The 27,906-nt window shown below is 39.7% G+C and overlaps 4 protein-coding genes and 1 long non-coding RNA gene across 6 annotated transcripts; 4 read left to right on the plus strand and 1 right to left on the minus strand.

The window, feature by feature from the left end:
- Positions 1-1,647: 1,647 nt before the first annotated feature.
- On the plus strand, positions 1,648-5,990 carry galk2 (galactokinase 2). The gene is made up of 10 exons (XM_076089271.1): positions 1,648-1,785; positions 1,876-1,964; positions 2,153-2,276; positions 2,387-2,480; positions 2,589-2,735; positions 2,940-3,038; positions 3,284-3,436; positions 4,050-4,260; positions 4,401-4,602; positions 5,338-5,990. Exons 1-10 carry the CDS (start codon positions 1,736-1,738, stop codon positions 5,543-5,545), a joined length of 1,377 nt encoding a protein of 458 aa, XP_075945386.1. The 5' UTR covers positions 1,648-1,735; the 3' UTR covers positions 5,546-5,990.
- Positions 5,991-9,326: 3,336 nt separating this feature from the next.
- Positions 9,327-14,876, plus strand: LOC142947594 (sulfide:quinone oxidoreductase, mitochondrial-like). The gene is made up of 10 exons (XM_076089272.1): positions 9,327-9,494; positions 9,957-10,155; positions 10,340-10,510; positions 10,664-10,717; positions 11,072-11,266; positions 11,359-11,568; positions 11,824-12,007; positions 13,940-14,007; positions 14,097-14,275; positions 14,367-14,876. Exons 2-10 carry the CDS (start codon positions 9,958-9,960, stop codon positions 14,422-14,424), a joined length of 1,317 nt encoding a protein of 438 aa, XP_075945387.1. The 5' UTR covers positions 9,327-9,494; position 9,957; the 3' UTR covers positions 14,425-14,876.
- A 143-nt stretch (positions 14,877-15,019) lies between these two features.
- Positions 15,020-20,367, plus strand: sqor (sulfide quinone oxidoreductase). Its single transcript, XM_076089273.1, has 10 exons — positions 15,020-15,418; positions 15,930-16,125; positions 16,309-16,479; positions 16,631-16,684; positions 17,040-17,234; positions 17,327-17,536; positions 17,778-17,961; positions 18,670-18,737; positions 18,827-19,005; positions 19,097-20,367. Exons 2-10 carry the CDS (start codon positions 15,931-15,933, stop codon positions 19,152-19,154), a joined length of 1,314 nt encoding a protein of 437 aa, XP_075945388.1. The 5' UTR covers positions 15,020-15,418; position 15,930; the 3' UTR covers positions 19,155-20,367.
- On the minus strand, positions 18,635-21,021 carry LOC142947596 (uncharacterized). The gene is made up of 2 exons (XR_012953381.1): positions 19,234-21,021; positions 18,635-19,139 (listed from the first exon to the last, which is right to left on the minus strand). It is a non-coding gene; the product is annotated as an uncharacterized LOC142947596 (long non-coding RNA).
- On the plus strand, positions 20,670-27,383 carry ctdspl2a (CTD (carboxy-terminal domain, RNA polymerase II, polypeptide A) small phosphatase like 2a). 2 transcript variants are annotated; one of them, XM_076089269.1, is made up of 13 exons: positions 20,670-20,963; positions 22,176-22,387; positions 22,835-22,970; positions 23,102-23,248; positions 23,345-23,572; positions 23,896-23,989; positions 24,355-24,466; positions 24,575-24,661; positions 24,750-24,812; positions 24,922-25,001; positions 25,702-25,828; positions 25,926-26,021; positions 26,230-27,383. In XM_076089269.1, exons 2-13 carry the CDS (start codon positions 22,199-22,201, stop codon positions 26,293-26,295), a joined length of 1,425 nt encoding a protein of 474 aa, XP_075945384.1. In that variant the 5' UTR covers positions 20,670-20,963; positions 22,176-22,198; the 3' UTR covers positions 26,296-27,383. The 2 variants fall into 2 exon arrangements, with proteins under 2 accessions (XP_075945384.1, XP_075945385.1); XM_076089270.1 differs by lacking the exon at positions 20,670-20,963 and adding an exon at positions 21,373-21,890.
- Positions 27,384-27,906: the final 523 nt, after the last annotated feature.

The raw sequence follows: 27,906 nt of genomic DNA on the forward strand, positions 1-27,906 counted from the left end.
AGTTAGCTCAAAGTTAAAAGCACTAATATGAACCAGTGTAAACAAACACAAAACGCCAGCTTACCTGTAGGCATGGATGAGACCGTTGTTTCTTTTGTTGGGTTACTTATTTCTTTATGTGAGAGACGTTATAAGCTATCTAACTGCTCGCCACATTAACTACTGTTTACATTGCAAAGCAACGAAGCTAGCTAGCTTAGCGGTAACTAGAGTCATGTTAGAAACGAGCCCGATAACAACTTAAAAACCGCCTGAGCAGGCTTCGAAAAACCTCCGCGGATACATTTGATCAAATATTCGTTATCCAATAAAAAGTTAAGTACCAGTTAACGTGTGATTTGGCCGAGCACTCGCGTTAACCGTTGTGAGTAAAATTAACTTTGCAAAGCTAGCAACCTCCGGCTAGCTTCTTCTTCTTTAAAGACTCGCCCACTTTGAAAACTCGCGCGCATTATCAGCGGCAAATCACTGCGGGCCTTAATGTAAAACACACAGACAACTCGTAATATATAACTACACTATACACATTATTTCACTACAGACGCATATACTAATTCAATATAAATTCACTGTTACAAAACATACATGGTAGAAGCTATTTTGTAAATATGTGTGTTGCCGCTGCCAAACCCGGAAGTAGAAGCTATTTACGCTTCCATGGTAACAGCGCGTCTAGAATTATGGGAAGTGTAGTCGTTGTGTTTTACGCGAGCCGACACGTGGGAACTGACCGAACTAACAAACTACTTATTAAAAGATTGATTAATACGACAATTGCAAAAACGTTACATGTTAAAGCAGCATAGGCAAATTTATAATCTGATATTTCTAAAAAAAATAAAAGTGATATTCACAACAAATGGCTGTAAACAGCACAGACCGAACAGTTCCTGCATGATTTTGTTCATATGTCTTTATAAACGTGCAATCAGTATTGTTGGCCATATATATACATACACATGAAATCACAACGTGTGAAAATAATCAGAGAATCAGGGAAATAGGATGTGCATAACCTCTGTATGTTCTCTAATAAGAGGGACACACAATCCATAACACTGCTTTAGTTTTCTTCATAAAGCAAATGATCTAGTAGCTGTTGTTACACCGCTGTTGTCTAATAAACAACATCTAGGTCACTTTATAAGCAATACAAATCCTGAGGTGTCTTAAAAATAACTTTCTAAAATCTAATATTATGTTCCCACCTTCTGGTAAAACAGTGACATGGCAGCAGTTTCCTTTAGTGAAGTACGTGGGATTGAACCATTATCCTGCACTCCAAATTGGGGAAATCAACATTTAGCCTAAATCACATAATTTAATGTTGATTGCATAACATATCACAAAAAAATAAAAGCTAATCTAAAACAGAAAATGAAGATATGTATCGTATTCACAACATAACAGTCATACAACATTATGCTAAATTGGTGAGTACGTGTAGAAACACCATAGACCACGCCCCCTTTCCTCCAGACACTTCCGTGTTTTTGCTGCTGTGGCCTCAACTGTTTCAGAATCAGCTCAGCTGTCACAAACTGGAACTTGGCACCTCTAAACTGAGCTGAAATCATGTTTTATAACTGACCGCAGGTCAGCGTTTCGGCATCCGGGATCTTATGACAGTCAGCTGATCGCGGTCAGGATCTGCAAAAAGCTGTGAGCTCTCCTGTCCGACAGCAAGAAGTACATTCGGTTCTTACATTCATTCATTGTTTTTAAATAAGTAGAAATGGCTGAAAACCCACCCAAGTTAAAGAGTGCAATTACTGCCAATGAAAGGTGAGTAGCAGCAGCTACATGCAGATTGTCAATGAGAGGAAGCAAATGTGATACTCACTTCATTTTGTTTATTTGCAATTTTTTATACAGACTGCAAAACTTGAAAAACACGTTCGAAACAAAGTATGGAGAATCTCCTCTCTTCTATGCATGTGCACCTGGAAGGGTCAATCTAATAGGTAATTTAAATTTACACTGTAGGATGTGGTTGACTCAAAACAAGTGACATGAAAAAAAAAATGTTTTGCACATTTTTGCTTTTTGCTTAATAATACTCTATAAACTCAATAAAATGTTTGTATTAATAGTTAGATGAGTGGCTTCTGCTAATGATAACCCCTTTTTCAAATGTTTTCATATTTAATAGGAGAGCATATCGATTACTGTGGCTATTCTGTTCTTCCGATGGCCATTGAACGGGATATCCTGGCGGCTGTCTCAGTGAACAATTCAGGGACAATCACACTGGCCAACACAAATCCTCAGTACAAGTAAGGCTTGAACACCCATGATCACTGTTGAATATTAAGAGTACATTGTGCTTGTGTAGTTGATTCAGGAGCTTAAAACGCAAATTTACATTATCATCAACTGTGTGCAGGGATTTCACTGTGTCATGTTCAGAGGACATTGCCATAGACAGAGAGAATCCAAAGTGGCATTATTACTTTCTCTGTGGAGTAAAAGGTATTCAGGTAAGATCGACATATTATTCTTCATTCATGACAATTTGGCATGCAATATCAAAGTGATACTTTCTGCAAATTAACTGAAGTAAACTTCCCGCTGTGTTTCTTTTACAGGAGAAGTTTGGTATTGCTCAGTTATCAGGGATGTCATGTGTCGTAGATGGAACCATTCCTCCGAGCTCCGGCCTCTCCAGTTCTAGTGCTTTAGTTTGCTGTGCCGGGCTCGTAACAGTGGAGGCCAATCAAAAGTCCCTCTCCAAGGTAAAATGCTTTACAGTACAAGCATATCATTTCAAAACACTGTGTATATATATTCATTCATAAAAAAGTGTGATATAGTACAAGTAAACTTCCGAGCTAACCTATAACGTGCTTCACTTTCATGCCAGTAGTCAATATAAGAGAGTATTTGTTATTTCAAATGTTCTATTTAGTCCTTTTCTCATTATTTTCTGAATCCTCCAGGTGGCACTGGCTGAGATTTGTGCCAAAAGTGAGCGCTACATTGGCACAGAGGGAGGCGGCATGGACCAGTCCATCTCATTCCTGGCTGAGAAAGGAACTGTATGTCGCTTTCCTTTCAGTACATTAGCTTAAACAAGTGGTACAAGTAGATCAGGGTCATCTGTTAATCCAAGCTATTAATACAGAAAATGAATGTCTCCAGAATAATGCAAGAAAAAATGTCTGTTTGATTGGAAAGTACCTTATTTAAGTAGTGAATTAAATAATGCTTTGTTTTCGATTTTCCACGTATTCAACAGTTACCACTTGTTGTATTACTTTTATTTTTTTCAATTACCCATCAGGCAAAGCTGATAGAGTTCCAGCCTCTGAAGGCCACTGATGTCAAGCTCCCAGACGGTGCCGTGTTTGTGATCTCCAACTGCTGCGTTGAGATGAACAAAGCTGCTTCTTCTCACTTCAACATCCGTGTGGTGGAGTGTCGAATCGCCACAAAGGTCAATATCTTAAGCATTCCATTTAAAATGAATCAACTCAAACGAACTGATTAAATAATAATTTAAAAAAATGGTTTTACCTTCATTACACTTTATGTTGCATGTACATCCTATGATGGTAGTAATGTGAAGGCATGGCTTTGTTTTAAGGGATCACAAGCCAAACAGAGTTAGAAGCAGTAATCTGTAGGACCTTGTGCTTTTTAAATCCGGTCAACACAAATGTTTTGTTCATAAACACGTTGATAAATCTCCAATTAGGTTGTTCTTTTATAGCATTAAGGTTTGGTGCCGTTCTGGAGTGGAGAGAAGCACAGTACTGAAAACTACAACAGATTATTATGTAACTTTTGCACCATACGTTATTAGGCAGTTAAAACAGGAGTTATTGTCCAGCTTTTTTATTTGCCTAGTAACATTATAATCATGATATATTAAAAGATTTAGCATGTAAGTGAAGCAATGTACTCAGAAACAGGAGAGTTTGTTGTTTCTTTACTGACAATCCTGATGATAGACCTTCAGCAAATATGTGTAAATATCAATATAGTTCAAGTGAAGAGAGGGGGGTAAATAATCTCACATTCCAATGTCTTGGCGGGTTTGGACTCAGATGCTGGCACAAGCACAAGGTCTGGACTCGAGCCGGGTGTTGAAGCTGGTGCAGGTTCAGACGGAGCTGGAGGCCTCTCTGGAGGAGATGCTGGCTCTGGTGGACAAGGTGTTGCATCCTGAGCCTTACAGCCGAGAAGAGATCTGCAAGAAGCTGGGCGTCACCTCTGAGCAGTTTTCCTCAGAGCTGCTGAGCGCCAACACTCAGCATGGTGAGCAACAGTACACGGAAACATCTTTGTATTTTTATATCTCTGAACTGAATCATGTCCAATCTAGCAAACAAGCAGGATGTTTGTTCTGACCAGATATTTGACCTGACAAACACCTGTCTCTTCTTCTCCTCTCTCAGTGAAGCATTTCAAGCTGCACCAGCGAGCCAAGCATGTGTACGGTGAAGCTGCGCGGGTGCTGCGGTTTAAGAGCGTGTGCGACTCTGAACCTGCCGAATCCGTACGGCTACTGGGAGACCTGATGAACCAGAGCCACGCAAGCTGCAGAGACCTGTATGACTGCAGCTGCCCTGAACTGGATCAACTGGTGAACATCTGTCTGTGAGTACAGCTCACAGCTATTACAGGATGGAATCCAATTAAATATTAGCCAATGCAGTTTTGGAGACCTAACCAATAAAAAAAGTGAATAACAACCAACTTTAGACAAATGTGCAAGTTGTGTGGCTGAAATGCATTTAGCTGGTCCTGGTATTGTGCATGCTGGCTTCCAGTTCGATACTACTGATCATAAGGAGTATAACTAACTAAACTTTAGACTATACTGTTTATTTGCTGTTGGTTTCCAAGAAATTAAATCATTGTATGCTAACAGAAGATGATACAGTACCTAAATCAAACTCCAACTTTAAAAGTGCCACTACCAATTTACCATAAAGAGACTGCAAAATCTGACACACAAATTTAAATTTTTACTTTTAATTTCCTGTGTGCAGCTCTTTTATTTCCTTTGTGTATTGCATTATTGGCGAATAGTGTACACCAACAGCATGCACTCTGTGTTTTGTGCTTATTAGCAAATGTTAGCATGCTAACATGCTGAAATAAAATGGTGAAAATGGCAACACTGTGCCAAAGTACAGCCTCACACTGAAAAGCAAGATGGATGAAAATAAGAAACTTGTAAGTAAATGTTGTATGTGGATATCTTTGTGTGTATGCTTAGTGCTGGTTGGTCAGTTATACATATAATGGTGTGTATTGTATAAAGCAGAGAATGATTGTCTTTACTGAAATACTGACTTAACAGCTGTTTCTTTTATCTCTTGGTGACAGGGAGTCGGGGGCAGTGGGCTCCCGGCTGACAGGAGCAGGTTGGGGCGGCTGTGCTGTTTCAATGGTTCCTGGTGAGAAGGTTGAGTCTTTCTTACAAGCCGTGAGCGAGGCCTACTACCTCCCTGATCCACGCAGAGCAGCGATGGAAAAGCAAAGTTTGTTTGTGTCAAAGCCAGGCGGGGGAGCTGCAATTTACCTCACAGAGTAAAATGTATTATCTATGTTTATACAACAATAATTCATTCAAATACACTGCTGCTGGGAAATAAGATTCAGAAGGCACTCACAAATGACAGTCAACCAAAATTTAAACCTTACTTCAATGTTTCATTTGACCTCTTTACTCTTTATAGATTATTCTGGAATATGAGGGCTGATCATTGATTACAATGATGAATTATTTCTTTCAACGGGAATATAGGTTTTATGTTTTAAATCAAAGGTGTATTTAATAAATGTATTTTGTGCAGCGATATCACTGGCTCAACATTGTTAAGCTCAGAAAAGAAGACAAATATAACAATCACATCTAATTTGTGCTGCTGTATGAAATCCATTCATTATTTTTTTACATTTTATACATGAACATAATGTCATTAACAAGGGCAAGACATCCTGAATAATGAAATAAAGTCAATAGTTTACATGTGCAATTGAAGCAGTCATCATTGGAGCAGCATCACTCAGACATGTTTCTTCTGGCTGTTCAAATTTGTTGGGTTTGTGTTTTGTTAAAGCTGTGAGAGCCACGGAGCAATCAGCGCAAAGAAGTCGTGATTAAACGATCACATGCTTCTGCACACGAGCAATTTTTCACTTCATTAGAGAGAAGTGATGGTGGAGGCTCGGTGGTCTAAGGCACATTGTACTGTGACGAATGTAACTGCAGCATTCTGCATTTAAATCTGTTCATTTTTATCACATCAGACCTCACCCAGACAGTTTTCACTTTCACTCTTTCTGGTTAATCAACTAAAAACTTGACAAGATGGGATGTGATTGTTGGTTTAAATGCTTGAGGTTTTTAAAGCTAATCTCCACAGTATTTTATGCTCCATTTATTCTCTTTGGGACGCAGCCCAAGAATGGAATCATATTTGGTGTTTGATAATAATCATTCAAATATTGTTTAGCATCAACTGTCTAAAGTGTGGGATAAATCAGTATTTTGAAGAAGTTTTTTTCATCATATTCAAGCCATGCATTCCAGTTTCACATCTTTTTTTGAATAACCGAAACATTTTTTAAAAACTTAATAAAATAATAAACTCAATACACTCAAGCCAAATAACCAGTGAATATCGAATAAAAGAGATGATCTAACAAGAACCATATAAGGCACAGCACAGGAAAATGTACATATATTGACAAAATATGGAGTCAGTGAAAATCCTTTAAATCAATTGAGTGGTGCTTATAATTTTCAGCAGCTTTATGTCAGAATGTACAGAAACACTTGTATTTTAACACTTTGGACATGGGCTGAGAGGTGCATAGGCTTACAATCGAAAATCTATTAAGAAATGTTTGTGCTGGTGCTCGGGGCTACCTTTGTTTTTGCTTATGTCACTTATGTATGTGGACAGTTTGTGACGGTTTATGGTTCCTCTCAAGGTACTGAAATGTTCCAATATCAATCAATCAGAAAAGGACATGCCATTAATATAACATTAAATAAAGGCACTAACTACTTAAAGATCGAATTGGATCCGTTGACACAGGAGGACAGATAATTCTTTCATTTCCACAACTCTTGCATAATGTTGTCCGAAAATATATACCGGCTGAGTTCGCACATTAACATGCTTCAGACTCAGAGGAAGACACATAGCAAAGGGCTGCTGGTCGGAATTGAACCCGGGCCGCTGCCAAGGACTCAGCCTGCATTGTGCGCACGCTTGACCGGGTGAGCTAGAGGTAGATTGGTAAACACTTGGTGACTTCCATACTTAAGATGGGAGATAAGGACAAAGATTAATGTAGTACATAACACAACACAAATATACTGATTTACAGTGGGAAATAATAGTGAGAAGTCATCTGAGGTTAAAACCCTCGAATGCTATTAAAAGTTATACATATGTGTTTAGGAATTACAATAGGATATTGGTTGTTTTTTGTTTCGTCTTTCTATTTATTTATATCAATGTATGAATTGTTCTTATACATCTTATCTTAACCAACTCCACTGTCTATAAATGCCCTCTCAGTCCCCTATTAAACATAGTGTTATATTAAGATCATTTGGTTCTTATTTACAAGTCTTTTTATTTTGTCATTTTTGATATAAAATGAAATTAATTGATGGAGACTATTTGTTATGAACCATGGATTTTGTTTCTAGAAAACACTAACCCAGTCAAATATATCTATATCAGTACCACTATACTTAAATTCCTTCATAGAGCCTTGAATAATATAAATGGTATATTGAGGAGGCAGAGTACAGTTGATCTGTCCTTCAGCCACGCCATAACAGTGTGGTCCCACAATACAACAGGCATGGAGAACAAGACTCCACTCATATTCATACCTGGTCATACTTCCAAAAGCTGTAAACTAAATTGCCATTGGGCTCCTCCCTAGTATTCTCATACTAGGGAGTTGTTAAAATGAGTATTCTCATTTTAACAACTGCACAGTCTTCTCTGTTAGATGACACCATATGGTAAACCAGATAACAACGTGGCCACACATCCAGATCTCTGTCTGCAGGTGCTGCCATTCTGTTTTTGACCACAGCGTCCACCTTTCAGAATAACAAAATGACTGTTAAAAAGTACATGTTATACATACTATGCAAAATAAGATTAATTTCTAAATGTGGAACTATCTCGAACTGTAATCTTTTACTCAGTGTAACGCCTGCGTATATTATAAATAGGGGCCTCTACTTTCAGCACCAATTTAGAATATAACTCCTGCATTGTTTGCTAAAAACAGAACTAGTGTTTCTTTACTGTTTAATACACAAACAGGTGTGCAGAGGGTGAGGCTGAGCCTGCAGGAATATAAAACCAACTGATGTTCTCGTAAACCACATTAAACTGTTCCAAAGGCCACAATTGTCTATTCTTTATTGCACGATGGCTCATTCTCCAATTACTCTGCATTACAGTATGTGTGCGGAAACTGTGACAGTTAACATTTTTTTACATTGGAGACCTAATCATATGCAACTATCAAGACATTAGGCTATATGTAATAATTTGATTGCCTATAGTCCAGTTTGCTGCATTAATGTAAAGCTGGAAAATCTGACATTCGCAGTCACCGATTGTAGTTGCTTGATGTCCATTTCACTACTAGCTGAGAGAATCAGGGCCACGCGTGAAAAATGTTTGTCTGAGTCCTGAGTTTAAATTCAGAATTCTAAAATAAAAACGCAGTGGCCATAATCCTCTTCCGGATAAAAGGAAGCAACTGCTCTCACTCATGTTAGCTTTGCGTCAATAGAAATTCTGATATGATTGTAACACCCAGCAATAAATGAATTCTTTTTTAAGTAAAAGCACTTACTGCAAGTCAGCTTTAGACTGCTATATTTAAATATCTCGATCCATTACTATGCCAGTCTTGCTACTGTTCATTTTCTTACATGTAATTTGAATAAAATCACCCTCTGTTCAAAGATATATACTGGTGTTCAACAATATTGCAAATGTACATATAAATGTGAGGATTTTAACTGCTTAACTGCACTTTTTGGGATAAAACAAACAGGGTAAAAAAAACACATGATTGGTTAACGCTTTTCCGCGTCATTGGAGCGCTGAATAAAAGTTGAGGCCAGGTTAAGTTTAACTTGCTGCAGGTCACGCCCGTCACAGAGGCAGTCAAAGGGACGGTATCATGTTACCGACTTTCCTAAAAAATGACGCTGTGAGTGTGAACGCAGCGTCTGTAAACTGACAGGTGAGACTGTTCAGACTTTTGATTGGTCGAATGATGGAGGAGGCGGGACGAACGCTCTGAATTTCAACATAATTTCGCCCCATCCCCTCGAGGGCTGGTTTAGAGTTCGCATCTTGTCACTCTTCATGCATCTGTGGAAGTCCTGCAGTCTTTACAGAGTCGAGGCGGATTTAATTCTCCCGGATTTTGTCCAAATTTCCGGTCAGACAGACTGTTCAACGGGCGCTGTAGTGCTGTTCAAGGTAAATATCACACAAGTCCTGTCTCTTCCAATATTACAGTGGCTCTGTGACGCAGCATGCAGCAGCAACACCCTTATTATGCAAACTTTTATTCTAGGTGTCAAGTAAAGTTACTTTATAGAAGATATTCTGGTGTCGGTGTGTTTTGTCAGGTCAATTATCTGGGATGGTCCCTTTACATTAGCTATGGGCGGCGAAGCTACTATCAAATCCATGATCTTGTTGTCTTCACTGCATGTCAGGACACGACATGTCTAATCTAATCCCCACCCAACCTCACGTGGGTTATTTACACTACTCATTTCTCTCAAAAGCGAAACTGGTTCCTTTCTACCTCCTGATAGTCAAATTGTAAATTTGGAGCAGACAAAACCGGAAGTGCAGGTTGTTGACAGAGTCCCAGACAGTATAACTGAGTTTATTGCCAACCACAACAATGCCTTGTTGTTGTTTCTCACACAGAATGGCTGCACTGTGTCGTCTGAGGCAGTGCCACTCCACAGGCATTGCCATCTCTCATTTTCACACGAGCAGCCGTGCCTCTGCCAAACTGCACTATAAAATGCTTGTTGTCGGAGGAGGAACTGGGGGTATTTCGATGAGTGCGAGGATGAAGAGGATGATGGGAGCTGAGAATGTGGCTGTTGTGGAGCCCAGTGAGGTAAGGATCCGGTGGATTATGATTATTATTTGCTTTACCTCTCTTTGTGTATCACTAGGAGACAACTCAAACCACAGATTATGAAACGTGATGGCTTTCATTCAGCCAGCTGTGAATTCCTGTTTGCATTTTTAGAAACAAGAGTATTTTCCCAATGTGTCATACAGCTTTTCTGTTTCTACAGATGCACTACTATCAGCCAATTTGGACCCTGGTTGGTGCCGGTGCAAAAACTTTAACCTCATCAGGTCGTTTTACTGCGAGTGTTATGCCCTCTGGAGTGAAGTGGGTGAAATCTAAAGTTCAGGAAATAAACCCAGACACAAATACTGTCCGCACAGACGACGGGAATGAAGTATGTTTGCTTTAGGGAACTGTTTGCTTACAGTGTGCATATTGAATAATGTGTCATTTACTGACTCGACATTGAGTATATGAAGTAGATTATCCTGAAATAATTATGATCTATGTGCATCTTTCCCTACTTGGACTTTCTTTCACATTGCAGATCTCCTACGAGTATTTGATTGTGGCTCTTGGTTTACAAATCCATTTTGAGAAGGTGAGGTAATGCTTTGTTCATTCCCATATCATGTGCAATATATCTTTTTATTTTTTCGTCAATATCATTGCCAATTATTACTCTTAATATAATGCACATCAATTACTTTTCTATTGCAGTTTACTTATTTTTCTAAATGTATCTTATATTTGCTATTCTATTTTGTCGGTTTTATTATAACCTCTTGTTACTTTATTGTTGATATATGTTTATATTTTTACTTTATTGTTTTTCTTCTTTTGTCATTTTTGATCAATCTCTGGCACAAGAATTTTCTTCTAGATTAATAAAGGTCCATTTAATCTCGCTTTAAAGAATTATATTCCAGGAAATTGACACTCTTCTTGTGTGTAGATCAAAGGACTGCCTGAAGGATTTGAACATCCAAAGATTGGGTCAAACTACTCGGTCCAAACTGTGGAGAAAACGTGGAAAGCACTGCAGGACTTCAAAGAGGGCAACGCTGTGTTCACTTTCCCAAATACTCCTGTGAAATGTGCTGGAGCTCCACAGAAGATTATGTACCTAGTGGATGCCTATCTCAGAAAAGTACTTACATTTCGGAATGTAATGATGATTTAGTACATTTTGAAATGTGGTTCTCCAAAGTAAAGGAAGATGTTTTTATGTTTCTATCCAAGACAGGAAAAAGGGCAAAAGCCAATGTCATATACAATACATCGCTGCCTGTGCTCTTTGGGATCAAGAAATATGCAGACTCATTGTGGGACATTGTGAAACAACGAGACCTACAAGTGAACCTGAGGCAAAACCTGATTGAAGTGCGAGCAGATAAGCAAGAAGCTGTGTTTGAAAATCTTGACAAACCAGGCGAAACCAAAGTGCTTGAGGTAACTGTGTTACTGTCCCTCAACAGTAGCTTTTACATATATATTAATGACTGCTGTGTTCACTGGACAACCTGTTACACTGTGTGCTATGTTATTTACTTCCTCTTTAAATCCTTAAAAAAACGGTTGTGCTTTTTATGTAATGAACAACCTAATACACAGTAGATTATTTCACTCTTTGCACCTAAATATTTGCCAAATTAGAAATAGAGACTCCTGTGAATAACTGAACCTTTTTTTGTTTTTCTTTATCAGTATGAAATGCTTCATGTCACACCACCAATGGGACCCAATTTGGTGATTAAAGGCAGTCTTCTGGCAGATGAGGCTGGCTGGTTGGATGTCAACAAAGACAACCTCCAACATAAGAGATATCCAAACGTGTTTGGGATTGGAGACTGTACCAACCTGCCCACATCCAAAACGGGTGCGGCTGTCGGTAAGTGATTTCCGTGTCATTAGTTTCAACATTGCACCAACGCAGCTCTAGAATGCACTCTTATTGATGCTTACAGTTCATGCACTTACATTTATTGTTAACTGTTTGGGATTTTCTGTAATTTGAAGGGAGTTCTTTCCTCAGTAAGTGTATTGCACACAGGGTTTGGTAATAATGGATTATGTGTCATCGGGATTATGCAATCATATTACAGAAAATGTCCACCAAAGAAACCGCACCCCACATGTAGAACACACACGTTATATGTTTTGTAATTGTTTGTTCTGACCAACTGTAAATGCCAACCATAATCATATTCTGGGTTAATTAATGACGCCACAGTCACAATTTCAAAACGTACAGAGCAAATAAGTCACAAATAAGTCAAATGCATTCTGTCGGTAGAAATCGATCCTGCGCTTATAAACAGAACACAGTTTGTTAAAGAGGTAACAGGCTACAGAGAGAAAACACCTCTACAGTGATGATTACTGTGTGTCTTTATTAGTATTGAGTATTATTAGTTACTATTAAGTACAGTGATCATGTGAACAGACAAACTTATCAAAAGTCTCTCCAGCTGTTAAAGCTGACTGACGGCTGATCCAGCTGTGATCAGCTGATCCTCCGTCATCAGAAACAGACGTGGCTTCAGGTGACGCTTCAGAGGACAGGACGTCTCATATCTCTTAAAACCTATTTCCTCGTTCCTCTCTTCTCGCATGGCTTCCGCCATGCATCCCTGGTGGGAGGGACTAAGACACAAGGAAAGGACACAAGTGAGGGAAACGGGGATGCAATCAAGAGACTTGGGATGTACCCCATATACTGTTTTAAGTGTCAGGATTTAAAGTATCTGTCATGAAATGTATCTAAAAATAGATGATAAACACCGAATGACACAACTGCCTCAGACATCCAAGCAGTTAGTTATTGAGTGATAGCTGTGACGGATGGCGCAGACAGTCATGATCCCCTCTGGAGAAGATATTTGACATTTGGTTGCCGCTTCTAACAAGGATTGTGAGCCAATAGTATAATTAGTATCGGGTGGTATCTCTGTGTTGTCAGTTAAAAAACAAATAAATGGCTAAGTTTGACGGTTCAGTAAATAACAATCCTGTCAAACCCCGGATGCACAACATAGCTGTGCTATATGCACACTCTCACATACTGTACATCCTTGCCAGAACTGGCAACCACTTGTTGTGAAGTGGATGCAATGGAACAGGGAGGAGAGTGAGACCTCTAGTGGCTGAGTGTTAGCACCTTTTTAAAATCAAACTGCTATCTAATCCGACATTAGGACATGTTGCAATAACAGACTTCTCCTGAATAGAATATAAAAATGCTGTAGACTAAATTTACTTTGCCTCTCAATTCAAGGGAAGTTGTACACCAATTTTACAGGAATTGAATCGAATGCACCCCAAGTCTGACAACATTGTGGCTGCCACACAGAGGATACACTTTTGATTAGGTAAAAGCCTGACACGGCAGCGTGTTTGTTTAGTGGTTAGCACTGTTGGCTCGCAGTAAGAAAATCTTAGGCTCAAATCTACTGGGGACTTTCTGTACAGGCGTTGATGAAGGCCCATTGAATGTATGAAGCCCCAGATTTTGTTATACGCCGCTGATGTTACGTTTGCATGGTCTCCCTGTTTTCCACCGGATCCACAGTCCATAGACATGCCTGTTAGGTGAATTGGAAACTCTAAATTGTACCTGGATGTGAGTGTCTGTCAGCTCAGTGATAAGCTGGTGGCCTGTTCAGTGTGTGCCCTCCCTGCCTCTTGCCCAGTGTGTGCTGGGAAGGGCTCCAGCCCCCCGACATCTTGCAACATAATATGGATTTGGGTCACATCTTTAGTGATAAAAAAGAGAACTTACACATGTATTATAAAAGTTTACCATGTATTTTATTGTTCTCAGCTGCACAGACTGCTATCTTGAACAGAACCATCAGCAAAGTACGGAAAAATGAGAAGCCAGATAAGATAGTAAGTGACACATAAACGTCAATCTTGATTCATCTCTTTGAATTTAGAAAATTATGCAAATACATAATCAGTAACCTCCTTGTTTACAGTATGATGGCTACACCTCGTGTCCCTTGGTTACAAGCTACAACACAGTGATTCTTGCAGAGTTTGACTACAATGGACAACCACTGGAAACATTTCCCTTCAACCAAGCCAAAGAAAGAAGACTTATGTACTACATGAAAGCTGATGTGATGCCTCACCTCTATTGGCATGGGCTTCTGCGGTATGTAGAAAGTTAATTAACAGCATGTTAATAGTTGGTAGTAATTAATCAAATCACATTTTATTAATGTTCTGTATTTGTCTTGTGTCAGGGGCCTGTGGGGTGGACCAGGACCATACAGGAAACTCCTTCATCTTGGAATGAAATGAAAACTGAAAATGAATGAAACTACCAATAATCATCCCCAAACTTTTCAATTAAATTAATTTTGTATAGCCCAAAATCATAAATTAGCAATCTGTACACATACAACATCCTCTGTCCCAGGACCCTCTCATTCGCACAGGAAAAAGTGCGAATGCCCCCCCCCCCCCCCAAAAAAAACAAACAGAGGAAGAAACCTTAGGGAGAGCAACAGAAGAGGGATTCCTCTCCCAGGATGGACAGAAGTACAATATATGTCATGTTTTACAGAAGGAACAACACAACATAAGTGATTATTTTTCTATGAGTGATTAACTGAGTTATAAACATCTTGGTGGTTATATCATCTTGTTCGCTGCTAAATTCATTGTTGTATTCATTGCTCTTTAATCATAAAATCACTGAGTACACTTATAAACCTTGTAAATTACGGTGATAATTAAAACTTAAAAATATACTCCGTATAGTTTCCACCTTATTGCACTTTGTTATTTTACATCAAACAGTTTTACTGAAATATTGAATGTTATATTTGACTATCCGTCTTCACCGCAGTTTGTTAATGGCCTCGTTCGAGATGAACTGCGCCTCGCCTGGAAAGTGGACGAGAGCAGGCAGCAGCAGCAGCAGGGGGCGTTGACAAAAAACTGCGGATTAGGATAAAAATTAGGATTTTCTACAAAACGTGGTGTTTGTTCTTGCAATCGGTGGAGAGCAACTGCGGCACCTGTTAGAAGCCTACTGACAGGTGAGACTGTTCAGACTTTTGATTGGTCGAATGATGGAGGAGGCGGGACGAACGTTCTGAACTTCAACCGCATTTCGTCCGTCCCCTCGACGGGTGGTCTAAAGTTCACATCGTGTGACTCGTCATACATCTGTGAAAGTCCTGCAGTCTTTACAGAGTCGATGCAGGTTGGACTTAATTCTACCGGATTTTGTCTAAATTACCGGTCAGACAGACTGTTCAACGGGCGGTGAGCTGCAGTGCTGTTCAAGGTAAGGCAAGGCCGGCCCCATCATTGGCTGCAAACTGGACGCAATGGAAAAGGTGGTGGAGAGGAGGACACCGAAGTAACTAATATCCATATTGGATAACCCGGACCACCCTCTCCACCACCTACTGCAGGGACAGCGGAGCACTTTCTCCAACAGACTCATCCAGCTCCACTGTCACAAGGACAGATACAGGAGATCATTCCTGCCCACTGCAATAAGACTTTATAATAAATCACCTCTGGCCAAATCATTCACAAGACTATATAGTTAATTGTATTCTATTTCAATGTATACAGTATATTGTGCATTTTTATATTCACTATTTTACTCTGTTATTTTTATTGCTTTCTGTACCATAAATACTGCTGTAGCGAAAAAATGTCCCTTTATGGGATTAATAAAGTCTATCTATCTAAATATCACACAAGTGCAGGTTGTTGACAGAGTCCCAGACAGTATAACTGAGTTTATTGCCAACCACAACAATGCCTTGTTGTTGTTTCTCACACAGAATGGCTGCACTGTGTCGTCTGAGGCAGTGCCACTCCACCATTGCCATCTCTAATTTTCACACGAGCAGCCGTGCCTCTGCCAAACTGCACTATAAAATGCTTGTTGTCGGAGGAGGAAGTGGAGGCATTGCAATGAGTGCAAGAATGAAGAGGATGATGGGAGCTGAGAATGTGGCTGTTGTGGAGCCCAGTGAGGTAAGGATCTGGTGGATTGTGATTATTATTTGCTTTACCTCTCTTTGTGTATCACGAGAAGACAACTCAAACCACAGATTATGAAACGTGATGGCTTTCATTCAGCCAGCTGTGAATTCCTGTTTGCATTTTTAGAAACAAGAGTATTTCCCAGTGTGTCATACAGCTTTTCTGTTTCTACAGATGCACTACTATCAGCCAATTTGGACCCTGGTTGGTGCCGGTGCAAAAACTTTAACCTCATCAGGTCGTTCTACTGCGAGTGTTATGCCCTCTGGAGTGAAGTGGGTGAAATCGAAAGTTCAGGAAATAAACCCAGACACAAACACTGTCCGCACAGACGACGGGAATGAAGTATGTTTGCTTTAGGGAACTGTTGTCTTACAGTGTGCATATTGAATAATGTGTCATTTACTAACTCGACTGAGTATATGAAGTAGATTATCCTGAAATGATTATGATCTATGTGCATCTTTCCCTACTTGGACTTTCTTTCACATTGCAGATCTCCTACGAGTATTTGATTGTGGCTCTTGGTTTACAAATCCATTTTGAGAAGGTGAGGTAATGCTTTGTTCATTCCCATATCATGTGCAATATATCTTTTTATTATTTTTTTCCAATATCATTGCCAATATTACTCTTAATATAATGCACATGCTTTACTTTTCTATTGCAGTTTACTTATTTTTCTAAATGTATATTATACTTGCTATTCTATTTTGTCAGTTTTATTATAACCTCTTGTTACTTTATTGTTGATATATGTTTATATTTTTACTTTATTGTTTTTCTTCTTTTGTCATTTTTGATCAATCTCTGGCACAAGAATTTTCTTCTAGATTAATAAAGGTCCATTTAATCTCGCTTTAAAGAATTATATTCCATGAAATTGACACTCTTCTTGTGTGTAGATCAAAGGACTGCCTGAAGGATTTGAACATCCAAAGATTGGGTCAAACTACTCGGTCCAAACTGTGGAGAAAACGTGGAAAGCACTGCAGGACTTCAAAGAGGGCAACGCTGTGTTCACTTTCCCAAATACTCCTGTGAAATGTGCTGGAGCTCCACAGAAGATTATGTACCTAGCGGATGCCTATCTCAGAAAAGTACTTACATTTCAGAATGTAATGATAATTTAGTACATTTTGAAGTGTGGTTCTCCAAAGTAAAGGAAGATGTTTTTATATTTCTATCCAAGACAGGAAAAAGGGCAAAAGCCAATGTCATATACAATACATCGCTGCCTGTGCTCTTTGGGATCAAGAAATATGCAGACTCATTGTGGGACATTGTGAAACAACGAGACCTACAAGTGAACCTGAGGCAAAACCTGATTGAAGTCCGAGTAGATAAGCAAGAAGCTGTGTTTGAAAATCTTGACAAACCAGGCGAAACCAAAGTGCTTGAGGTAACTGTGTTACTGTCCCTCAACAGTAGCTTTTACATATATATTAATGACTGCTGTGTTCACTGGACAACCTGTTACACTGTGTGCTATGCTATTTACTTCCTCTTTAAATCCTTAAACGGTTTTGTCTGTTGTGCCTTTTATGTAATGAACAACCTAATACACTGTACATTTTTCACTCTTTGCACCTAAATAGAGACTCCTGTGAATAACTGAACCTTTTTTTGTTTTTCTTTATCAGTATGAAATGCTTCATGTCACACCACCAATGGGACCCAATTTGGTGATTAAAGGCAGTCTTCTGGCAGATGAGGCTGGCTGGTTGGATGTCAACAAAGACAACCTCCAACATAAGAGATATCCAAACGTGTTTGGGATTGGAGACTGTACCAACCTGCCCACAATCAGAACGGCTGCGGCTGTCGGTAAGTGATTTCCGTGTCATTAGTTTCAACATTGCACCAACAGAGGATACACTTTTGATTCGGTGAAAGCTAACCTATGAAGCGCCAAACTTTGTGATACACCGCTGATGTTACGTTTGCATGGTCTCCCTGTTTTCCTCTGGATCCACAGTCCATAGACATGCCTGTTCGGTGAATTGGAAACTCTAAATTGTACCTGTGAGTGTTTGTCAGCTCAGTGATAAGCTGCACAGTGTGTGCAGTTGTTCAGTGTGTGCCAGGAAGGGCTCCAGCCCTCCGACATCTTGCATGATAAGTGGATAATGAATATGCATGTGTGAATGGTAAAAACATTGCATTTTATTTCACACTACCAAATGTCAAACTTTAAATGGTATGCCCCACTAGTTGCAGGGCACCTGATGTTGCCTCTTTATTTTTATCGCTTCAACAATTTTCCTTATTTCTGTGTATTACTTCAGCCCCTCGGGGGCCGCTAGCATGTGTGTGTAAACATTGCACATAATGTGTCGTGTCCTGTTTATATAAAGAGGATGGTATGTTTATTTTTGTTATACTATCTGCTAAAACAGTGTACTATGACAGTTTGTAGTACACACTGTACATAATTAGTACGTAGGATGGATCATTTGGGTCACATCTTTGGAGATAAAAAAGAGAACTTACACATGTATTATAAAAGTTTACCATTTATTTTATCGTTCTCAGCTGCACAGACTGCTATCTTGAACAGAACCATCAGCAAAGTACTGAAAAATGAGAAGCCAGATAAGATAGTAAGTGACACATAAACGTCAATCTTGATTCATCTCTTTAGATTTTGAAAACTATGCAAATACATAATCAGTAACCTCCTTGTTTACAGTATGATGGCTACACCTCGTGTCCCTTGGTTACAAGCTACAACACAGTGATTCTTGCAGAGTTTGACTACAATGGACAACCACTGGAAACATTTCCCTTCAACCAAGCCAAAGAAAGAAGACTTATGTACTACATGAAAGCTGATCTGATGCCTCACCTCTATTGGCATGGGCTTCTGCGGTATGTAGAAAGTTAATTAACAGCATGTTAATAGTTGGTAGTAATTAATCAAATCACATTTTATTAATGTTCTGTATTTGTCTTGTGTCAGGGGCCTGTGGGGTGGACCAGGACCATACAGGAAACTCCTTCATCTTGGAATGAAATGAAACCTCACTGTCGGTGATCATCTCTAAACTTTTCAATTTAATTCAATTTATTTTGTAAAGCCCAAAATCACAAATTTACCTCCAAGGGCTTTCCAATCTGCACACATATGACATCCTCTGTCCCAGGACCCTTTAACAGGGAGAAAAGGAAGAAACCTTAGGGAGAGCAACAGAGGAGGGATTCCTCTCCCAGGATGGACAGAAGTACAATAGATGTCATGTTTTACAGAAGGAACAACACAACATAATGAGAGTAGGCAGAATAATGATGGAAAAATTACGACCACTAATAACATTAGCATTAGTGGATATAGTAGAATAATAATGATGATTAAAGCATTAATAGTATCAGTAATAGTAATGTGACTAATAATAGTAGCAGTGGGTGTCAGCAGGGCCATGGCAGGAGGCAAGACCACTATCCAGGTGTACCCGTGATCCATGGAAACCTGCGAAGCGAGAAAGCACAAAGACTGCGGGGAAGAAGCAAAGTTAGTAATGAGCATTAATGTCACATGAATTCATACTGAAGGAGATGAAGAAGAGGAGAGAGGAGCTCAGTGTATCCTCGGAAGTCCCCTGGCAGTCTAGGCCTATAGCAGCATATCTAGGGGCTGGACTAAGGCAAACCTGATCCAGCCCTAACTTTAAGCACGATCAAAAAGGAAAGTCTAAAGCCTACTCTCAAATGTGCTGAGTGTGTCTGCCCCCCGGACTGAAACGGGAAGCTGTACTCTACTTCATCTCAAACTCTAAGAACCACAAGTAACCCCGCATTCAGGGAGCGTAGCGCTCTAGTAGGATAATATGGTCACTATAAGCTCCTTAAGATATGTTGGTGCCTGACCAATTAGAGCTTTGTAGGTGAGGAGAAGGATTTTAAATTCTATTCTAGATTTTACAGGGAGGCAAAATGTATTTTTTGTTAATCATTTGTGCTACCAAACATTTTATACCACCGATTGTCTTTTGGGAATGCTTGACCATTACAATGCAAACAACACAGTGCTTTTCTTACACTTCAACATCCATGCTGGAAATAGTTTAGTGCTTAACTGAGTTATAAACATCTTGGTGGTTATATCATCTTGGTCGGTGCTAAATTCATTGTTGTATTCATTGCTCTTTAATCATAAAATGACTGAGTATAAATTACGGTGATAATTAAAACCTAAAATTGCTGATAAAAAAATAAACTCTGTATAGTTTCAAACTTGTTGCACTTTGTTATTTTACATCAAGCAGTTTTACTGAGTAAAGCTAACAAAAAAAGTGTATTGTGATCCAGTGTCATTCTCAAACACTTTAAAGTTGAAACAATAGCTGCAAAAAGAGACCTTTTCGTTGTCATTCTGCTTTGGTCCAAGTCAGCTACTGCATTAACAAACAATGCAACAGAATACGGGCATCTATACGAGCACCAGACTACATCTTATGTTTTTTAGATTCCTTGCTGGTATTTCACAACAATACCAGCAGGGATCAAGTGCAGTAGTGAGTCTCGATCCAGCTGCGCATCGCATCGCTCATTCACCACTATAGCCATCTCTCTGTTGACTCCGCTCTCCGCCACGTTGGTTACCCGTACCGTACGTGTGTGTGTCGCATTCCACTGCGCATCACCAACGTTATGTTTGTGATGAGGCGGGAAATGGCGTCCGCAGACATGTTTGGTCTGTGACTAGCTACCGAGCGACGGACACAACAGCTGGCAGCAACAACCACGGAGCCGACCTCTACCGGTGGCCGCCACGGTCGCGGCCGAGAGCTGCCGCTGCGGCTAGTTTTGAGGAGCTTCCTAGATCATCAGTAAGTAACGAAACGTCAACATGTAAACAAAAAAGCTTTGCACCCCCCCCCCCCCCCCCCCCCCACACCGATAGCCTGACTGCTGCTAGCTAGCGGCTAACGTTAGGGGGCGTAGTCTAATGGCTGAAAATAATTATGGAAGCTAACAAAATGACGCGGTAGCTAACCGACTAATTGTTTTATATTACCGATGTATTGGCGTATATTTGCCATGTTAAACAAAGCTATGTGTACGGGGACACATGTGAGAAGTGCCATAATAACTGAAGTGAATAATGTCACGGCCTTGCTTTTATTGCCATTGGCGTTTGTTAGCCTGGTAGCTAATGGTAGCCTGGTAGCTAACTGTAGCCGCTTCTGTTCACTAGCGACGGAACCCACTGACCGCATCTGGTTTAAGTTACGTTTAAATTATTTCTGATTGATAGCAGACATACTTGGCTGACAATGTCAGCTTTATCCACAATGAACGATAGTCCTGTCCCACCTTAGTTAGAACACCAGCGTTAAACCAGTGGTGGCTGTACGCTGGGCTTTTCATGCTAAGCACCAGCAGCTGGCTAACATTAGCGATAGCTTCCGTCGTTGGTGTTATTACAGCTATACAACGACGTTACGTAACAGTCAGCGACACTGGTATGCTACCAGATCTAATTTAGCAACAAATGGCGAACAAAGCTGCAGCTTAATTGACCAAACGTGAATTATTTAAGCGTTTTGTAATGAACACCCGCTCAATTTGAACGTATTAAAAGGCCTCGTATTTCCGTTCACCATTCATGTTTATCACGTAACGTTACACCGCCCACTCCACTGGCACACACTAGGTGGTGACAGCAACTTGTGCCCATAGTCGTGTACAAAAGTCTTTTAACGACTAAAAATATATTTGTACACAGCACTAAGTGTCAAAAACTGTCAACTACAGTAAGTTGTCATCAAATATCCAGCCATATACATAATCTTGTTTACTTATTTGATGATATAATTCCTGATTTTAATCCAAATTTGCCATTTTTAGACCATTTTATTCAGTCACATTTCTTCTAAAGCTGCTTGTGGTTGAGCAACCTGTAACATTGAACAACTTTGTTCTTTTGTTCAGTGAAAAAGGGTTTTGTAGAGACCCACGTTTATATTTCTCAGAGTACGTTTTTTTTTTTCCATTATTAGTCAAATGTTTCCTAACTTATTGTTCTACCCTCTTGTCAGATTTTTCTATGTGACGTTGGAGCATGATGAAGCTGAGAGTGCGTAAAGCTCCTCAGCAGCCAAACTTTGGCCGTCGAACACACCCGTCCCAGGCCAAACGGAAACACCGCGAAGTGGAGCCGTCCCCGGTGAGAGGTCGAGGCAAAATGCAGAAGAATGAAACAGGCCTTTTCTCCACGATCAAGAAATTCATCCGTGGAAATGCTGTCAAGGTGGGCTTACATCAGAATTCCCAGCTGCTCTTTCCACAAGTTTGTTTTTGCTGCTGCAACATATTGATACAGTGTATGAGCACACACTCTTACTTTATGCAGAGAAAGCAGTGCCTCAGCTGCATTTTGTGCTGGTAGTTTGAAACAGTGACTCACACATAATAGCTAGTAGTGTTTTGAGACACTTAACAGAACGTCTTCACACAGCCAACACTGTTTCCGACTGGCTCTTTGTAATTTTTTGTGGACTCTATTTTCATTCTTAAAGCTGTTATACATTATAAATGGTCATTTAGTACATGTATTTACATGTGGATGTAGACACAGTGGTACCATGATGTAATTGCTGTTGTGACAAAATATGCTCTCATAACTTATTTTTTACAACACTACTAATTTGCATTTCTCATTATAATAAATTGGAGATTTTTTAAAAATTTGTCTCAGGTGGAGCCGGATATCCCCGCAAAGAGGAGTCGTATTGATTGTAATCCTGAGAGCGATCTAATTACTTCAACACCGCAGACTAGAGGCCTTTCCAACAAAACGGTCTCCAGAGTTTGCCGGAAAAGTCCAGAGAAAGGTACCGAGAAAGAACTGTTGTATAATAAATAACAGCGTCCAAAGTAACAAAAAATATACAGAAATCTATACATAGAATCTATCCAGATGTTTTGTTTTGAGATTATTATTAAAGAGTTGTCTTTTTTCCAGACACAATGACGTGCAACAGTAAACCCATGAAGCCGAATGGTAAACTGGACGTCCCCGTTGAGGCAGCGAGCAGCCCACCACGCACAACCCTGCTCGGCACAATCTTCTCTCCGGTCTTCAACTTTTTCTCACCAGCAACTAAAACTGGTAAAACAAAATGTCTTAATATTTCGGATTGATTAAAAGACAAACAAAATCCTTTTGTGACATGTGAATTGAACTGCTCCTGTCATTCGTATTCAGCCACTCCTGGTTCAGACTCTCCTGGCCAAGCGGTGGAGGCAGAGGAAACCATCAAGCAGCTGGACATCGAGCCGGCAGAAGAAATGGCGAGCAGCACCCTCACGTCCACAGAGGGCATCACTCCGTGTCACACGGCCCCGGTGTTACCGCAGAGGCTTCAGATTACCTCCGATACAACCATAGAAGAAGGCCAAATAGCCACTGAAACCGACATGCCACCATTAACGGGTACGTCCACTTTCACATTAGACCTCGTTCTTTGTATCTGGGAAACTTTCTTGACCATCATCGCATGAAGACGAATACTAACTGCAGACAGCTCTGATTATTTATTTGAACCGGCTTTGATATGGTTTGCTGATTTGTGTTAGAATATGAACAGTCGACCTCTAGAACGGGCTTCATTTTTTGAGAGAGGCCGACGTCCGAGATGTTGAACGTGAGAACGGAAATGTGCCCGGCTCTTCATTGTTTATATATATATATATATATATATATATATATATATATAAAATTTGAACTCTTTCTCCATCTCTCTCTGTCTTCTTCAGCTCCTGGTTGTATGCCAGGCGGCGGTTACCCTCATGCGCTACCTTCAGCTCCTCCAGAAACCTCATACGAAGAGGAATGGGAAGTTTTTGATCCGTAAGTTGAAATTGATTTTGAAGGAGCTAGTCATAAAAAGTAGCTGTTGAATACAAAATAAGGAACTGTAAATTAAGTCCGATTCTGTGTAAAGTTTCAACTCTGCACTTTTGACGACACCCTCCATATAGTCTCACTTCCAAGGTGACATTGCATGTTGCTGCAATGTGACATTTTCAACCACTAGATGGCGACAAAGACAAATTGGAGCAGACATTCTCCCTTTATTAAGTGGTGGAAAGATCCCATTTCAGCCAGGATGACATGCACTGTATGTTGTTCCAAATGTGTTACTGTTTGTTTGGACACCTCTTCTTCTTTGTTTTGGTTGAATCAGGGTCTTTTTATCTTTTCTCTGCTTTAAGGTACTTCTTCATCAAGCACGTGCCTCCACTGACAGAAGAGCAGTTAACACGCAAACCAGCGTTACCTCTGAAAACACGCAGCACACCAGAGTTTTCTCTCGTCTTGGATCTGGTAAGCAGTGAGCGGTTTCTTGTGCTGTGTCTCGTTTTAAAAGTAAGTAGACTTCAATGGATTTTTTTCTACATCTTCTTGATTTACTCTTTTTTTTTCTGTTGTCAGGATGAAACTCTGGTCCACTGTAGTTTGAATGAGCTAGAAGATGCAGCCCTGACATTCCCTGTGCTCTTCCAAGATGTTATATACCAGGTACAGACTGTTACAAGTCATTCTCTCATCTAAAGGTCTCCATTTTCCTGCTGCTGTGATTTTAAATTTCTTCATTTTCAATCTGAAGGTGTATGTTCGGTTGAGGCCCTTTTTCCGAGAGTTTCTTGAGCGCATGTCTCAAATGTATGAGGTGAGATGCAACTTCTATTTCCAAGAGACTCGACACCGTATCTGTTTAATCTGACCGGCTCTAAATGTACTTACTATTCATCTATTGCTGCTGTCCATTACAATTTCAGATTATTCTCTTCACGGCTTCAAAGAAAGTGTACGCCGACAAGTTGCTCAACATCCTGGATCCGAAAAAACAGTTGGTCAGGTCAGTGACGAAAGGAGACTCTGAAGCAGCTTTTATAGTAAACGATAAGGATTCAACAGCCGGTGCAACTATAGTAAAGCCAGAGGAAAATTGTCCCTAATGATTCAACAAGGAATAAGAGTATTATTCTACACTCAGCCGTGTGAAGTAATACAAGATAAACATATTAAGTTTGTCAGTGGGACAAAGAAGGCCCGAGCTCTTTGCTGTTTTCTTTTCCAACCTTTTAAACAGTCGCACAAATAAATGAGGAAGAAAATGCTGCTTAACATAAAAAAATGAAGTCCAATTGGTGTTTTGTCTGCGTGGAAAGCTTCCTCTTCCTTTAGTCAGATGAACAAATGAGAGGAAGAACCGGTTTAGCTGATAGAAAGCAGACGATCTCTGTAATCACACACCACTGGTTAATGCTGCCTCTCAAGTTTGTACGACTATTTAAAGAAGCATTCTTCTCTCCGCCATTAGAAGTGTACATTCTCGTCCTTTAACCTAAAACCCTCCGTCAAATGTATTTGTGCTGTTTTTTTTTTTTTGTTTTTTTTTGAATAAATGAAGATTATCACCACTCTCTCTTTAAATACTCCATATTATGATTACCATGATTATTATGTTACCAGTTTGTTTGATCTCAAGAACTTGTTGAGAAGCTGTATTACTGCGTGTAACCTCACCACCATTCTCTCTTTCTGCGTTTCTTTAGACACAGGCTGTTTCGTGAGCACTGTGTGTGTGTTCAAGGAAATTATATTAAAGACCTAAACATTCTCGGACGGGATCTTTCTAAGACGATAATAATCGACAACTCACCCCAAGCCTTTGCCTATCAGGTAAAACCCTTTCACACCAACCAGTGAACTATTTCTGTCGTATCGTGTCTCTGTGTTAAAGTGACGCTAGATCATTGGGGTTTTGTGTCTTTTGTAGCTTTCCAATGGAATTCCTATTGAGAGCTGGTTTGTGGATAGAAATGACAACGAGCTTCTGAAGCTCGTTCCTTTCCTCGAGAAGCTTGTGGAGCTGGTACGTATCTCGACTTCCGTCTAGTTAGACTGAAGGAAACACTCCGAATATCTGACCTCCTCTTTCCCTTTGAGAGGCTCAAGATTGGATGCACAGACGGTGCCTATAATATTATACAGATACGTCGGCAGATATAACAGTAAAATACATCATACATTTTCATTTTCTTGTCGTTTTTTTTGATCGGTTGTCTCTCTCTTTATCACAGAATGAAGATGTCAGACCGCACATCCGAGAGCAGTTTCGTTTGCACAACCTCCTTCCTCCAGACTGACCGTGTGCTCGTCTCTCGGTCGGAGATGGTATCAACATTGGAAAGAAGATAAAATGACTCCCAGAAGAATATACTCAACGGATTTCTCTTTGCAAACATTGCCATTGTTATTTTTTTAATTATGCAAAACATTGAAAGTTATGATTGAGTCAAAAAGCCCTGGATGTTTTTATACACGCCAGATTCTGAAAAAAGCAGAAGCGCTCGCTGCGGCAGACTCTTCATTCGTTTGTTTCTAGTGCGACTTTGAAGGCGGCCTCCTGGAAGGTCTGTTGAGAACCATTTTGGATTAACTAAACTGAATGTCATGCAGTGTTGGATCATATGGACCTTGGTGGCTTCAGCCTGACCATGAACGGACAGTCAAACCTGTATAATATTCACTCTATTTACTTGTAAATATGTGTACATAGGTTGTTTTTTTCTTCGAGGGTTTTAAGTCATTTTATTTTCATTTCAGATTTTAGTATTCTTTTGATTCGGTTGCTTTTATAAACCAACAAAATGTTAGTGAGTTTTGTTTGAAGTTGTTGATCAACAGCTGCTTTTCTGTTGTATGCCTGCGTTATTCCTGTGATGCTTTTACTCCATTACATGCAGTTGTCTGTAATACGGTGCAGTTTAAAAAAAAAAAAAGAAGTATCTTTGAGGGGGGAAATGTTTCTGAAACAATATTTTAAAGTTATATAATGTAAGCTAGACTTATGTCTCAACTGAATACAAAGCCATAATGGCTGAATTTTAAATTTGGAGATTTGTATTTGACAGTCCTTTGGGGGGCGGGGGGGGTTCAGGAATCTTGCACTTTGACATCCAGCCCTTTGTAAGTTGATGTAAAATCTTGTCACTTTTCTATACAGGTGTGAATCACCTCGATTTGTTATGTGGGGTGGAGGGGGAGGAGAATGAAATTGTAGCACCAGCAAATTGCCAACATGTTTGCTTTGAAATCTTGTTTTCCAAGACGTCGTGTAAGTGGGATCTTTACGATGTAGGAGTCACAAGTTTTATTGACTATTGAATGATCACTCCTGTTGTATTCAGTGTTACTCAATGGTTTCCTTGAAAATAAATACATTTTTATACGACTGAGCCTCCTACCAATAATTAAAATGCATAACATTGGTTACATTTATGAACATTTATGTTAAAATGGGTGTTCATTTTGGTTATTCCAGTTTAATAATATAGTAATTAAAGCAAACAAGTTAATTAAGTTTGACATGTCTGAACCTTGGAAACACCCTCAACTCAAAGGCCACTTACTCATTTGTTTTTGGGCTTTTAACTGTATCACACTGTCCTCATCAGCACATAGTCTGCTGTTGAGGACCATGTGATTTGGCTGATAGCTCCACAACAAACATGTAAGTACAGTTGTGTGAAAAAGTGTTTGCCCCCTTCCTGATTTCTTATTTTTTTGCATGTTTGTCACACTTAAATGTTTCAGATCATCAAACAAATTTAAATATTAGACAAAGATAACACAAGTAAACACAAAATGCAGTTTTTAAATGAAGGTTTTTATTATTAAGGGGGAAAAAAAATCCAAACCTACATGGCCCTGTGTGAAAAAGTGATTGCCCCCTAAACCTAATAACTGGTTGGGCC

The sequence above is a fragment of the Anarhichas minor genome, unplaced genomic scaffold, assembly GCF_050575085.1.
Source record: "Anarhichas minor isolate MPS153535 unplaced genomic scaffold, ASM5057508v1 ptg000011l, whole genome shotgun sequence".
NCBI lineage: Eukaryota > Metazoa > Chordata > Actinopteri > Perciformes > Anarhichadidae > Anarhichas > Anarhichas minor.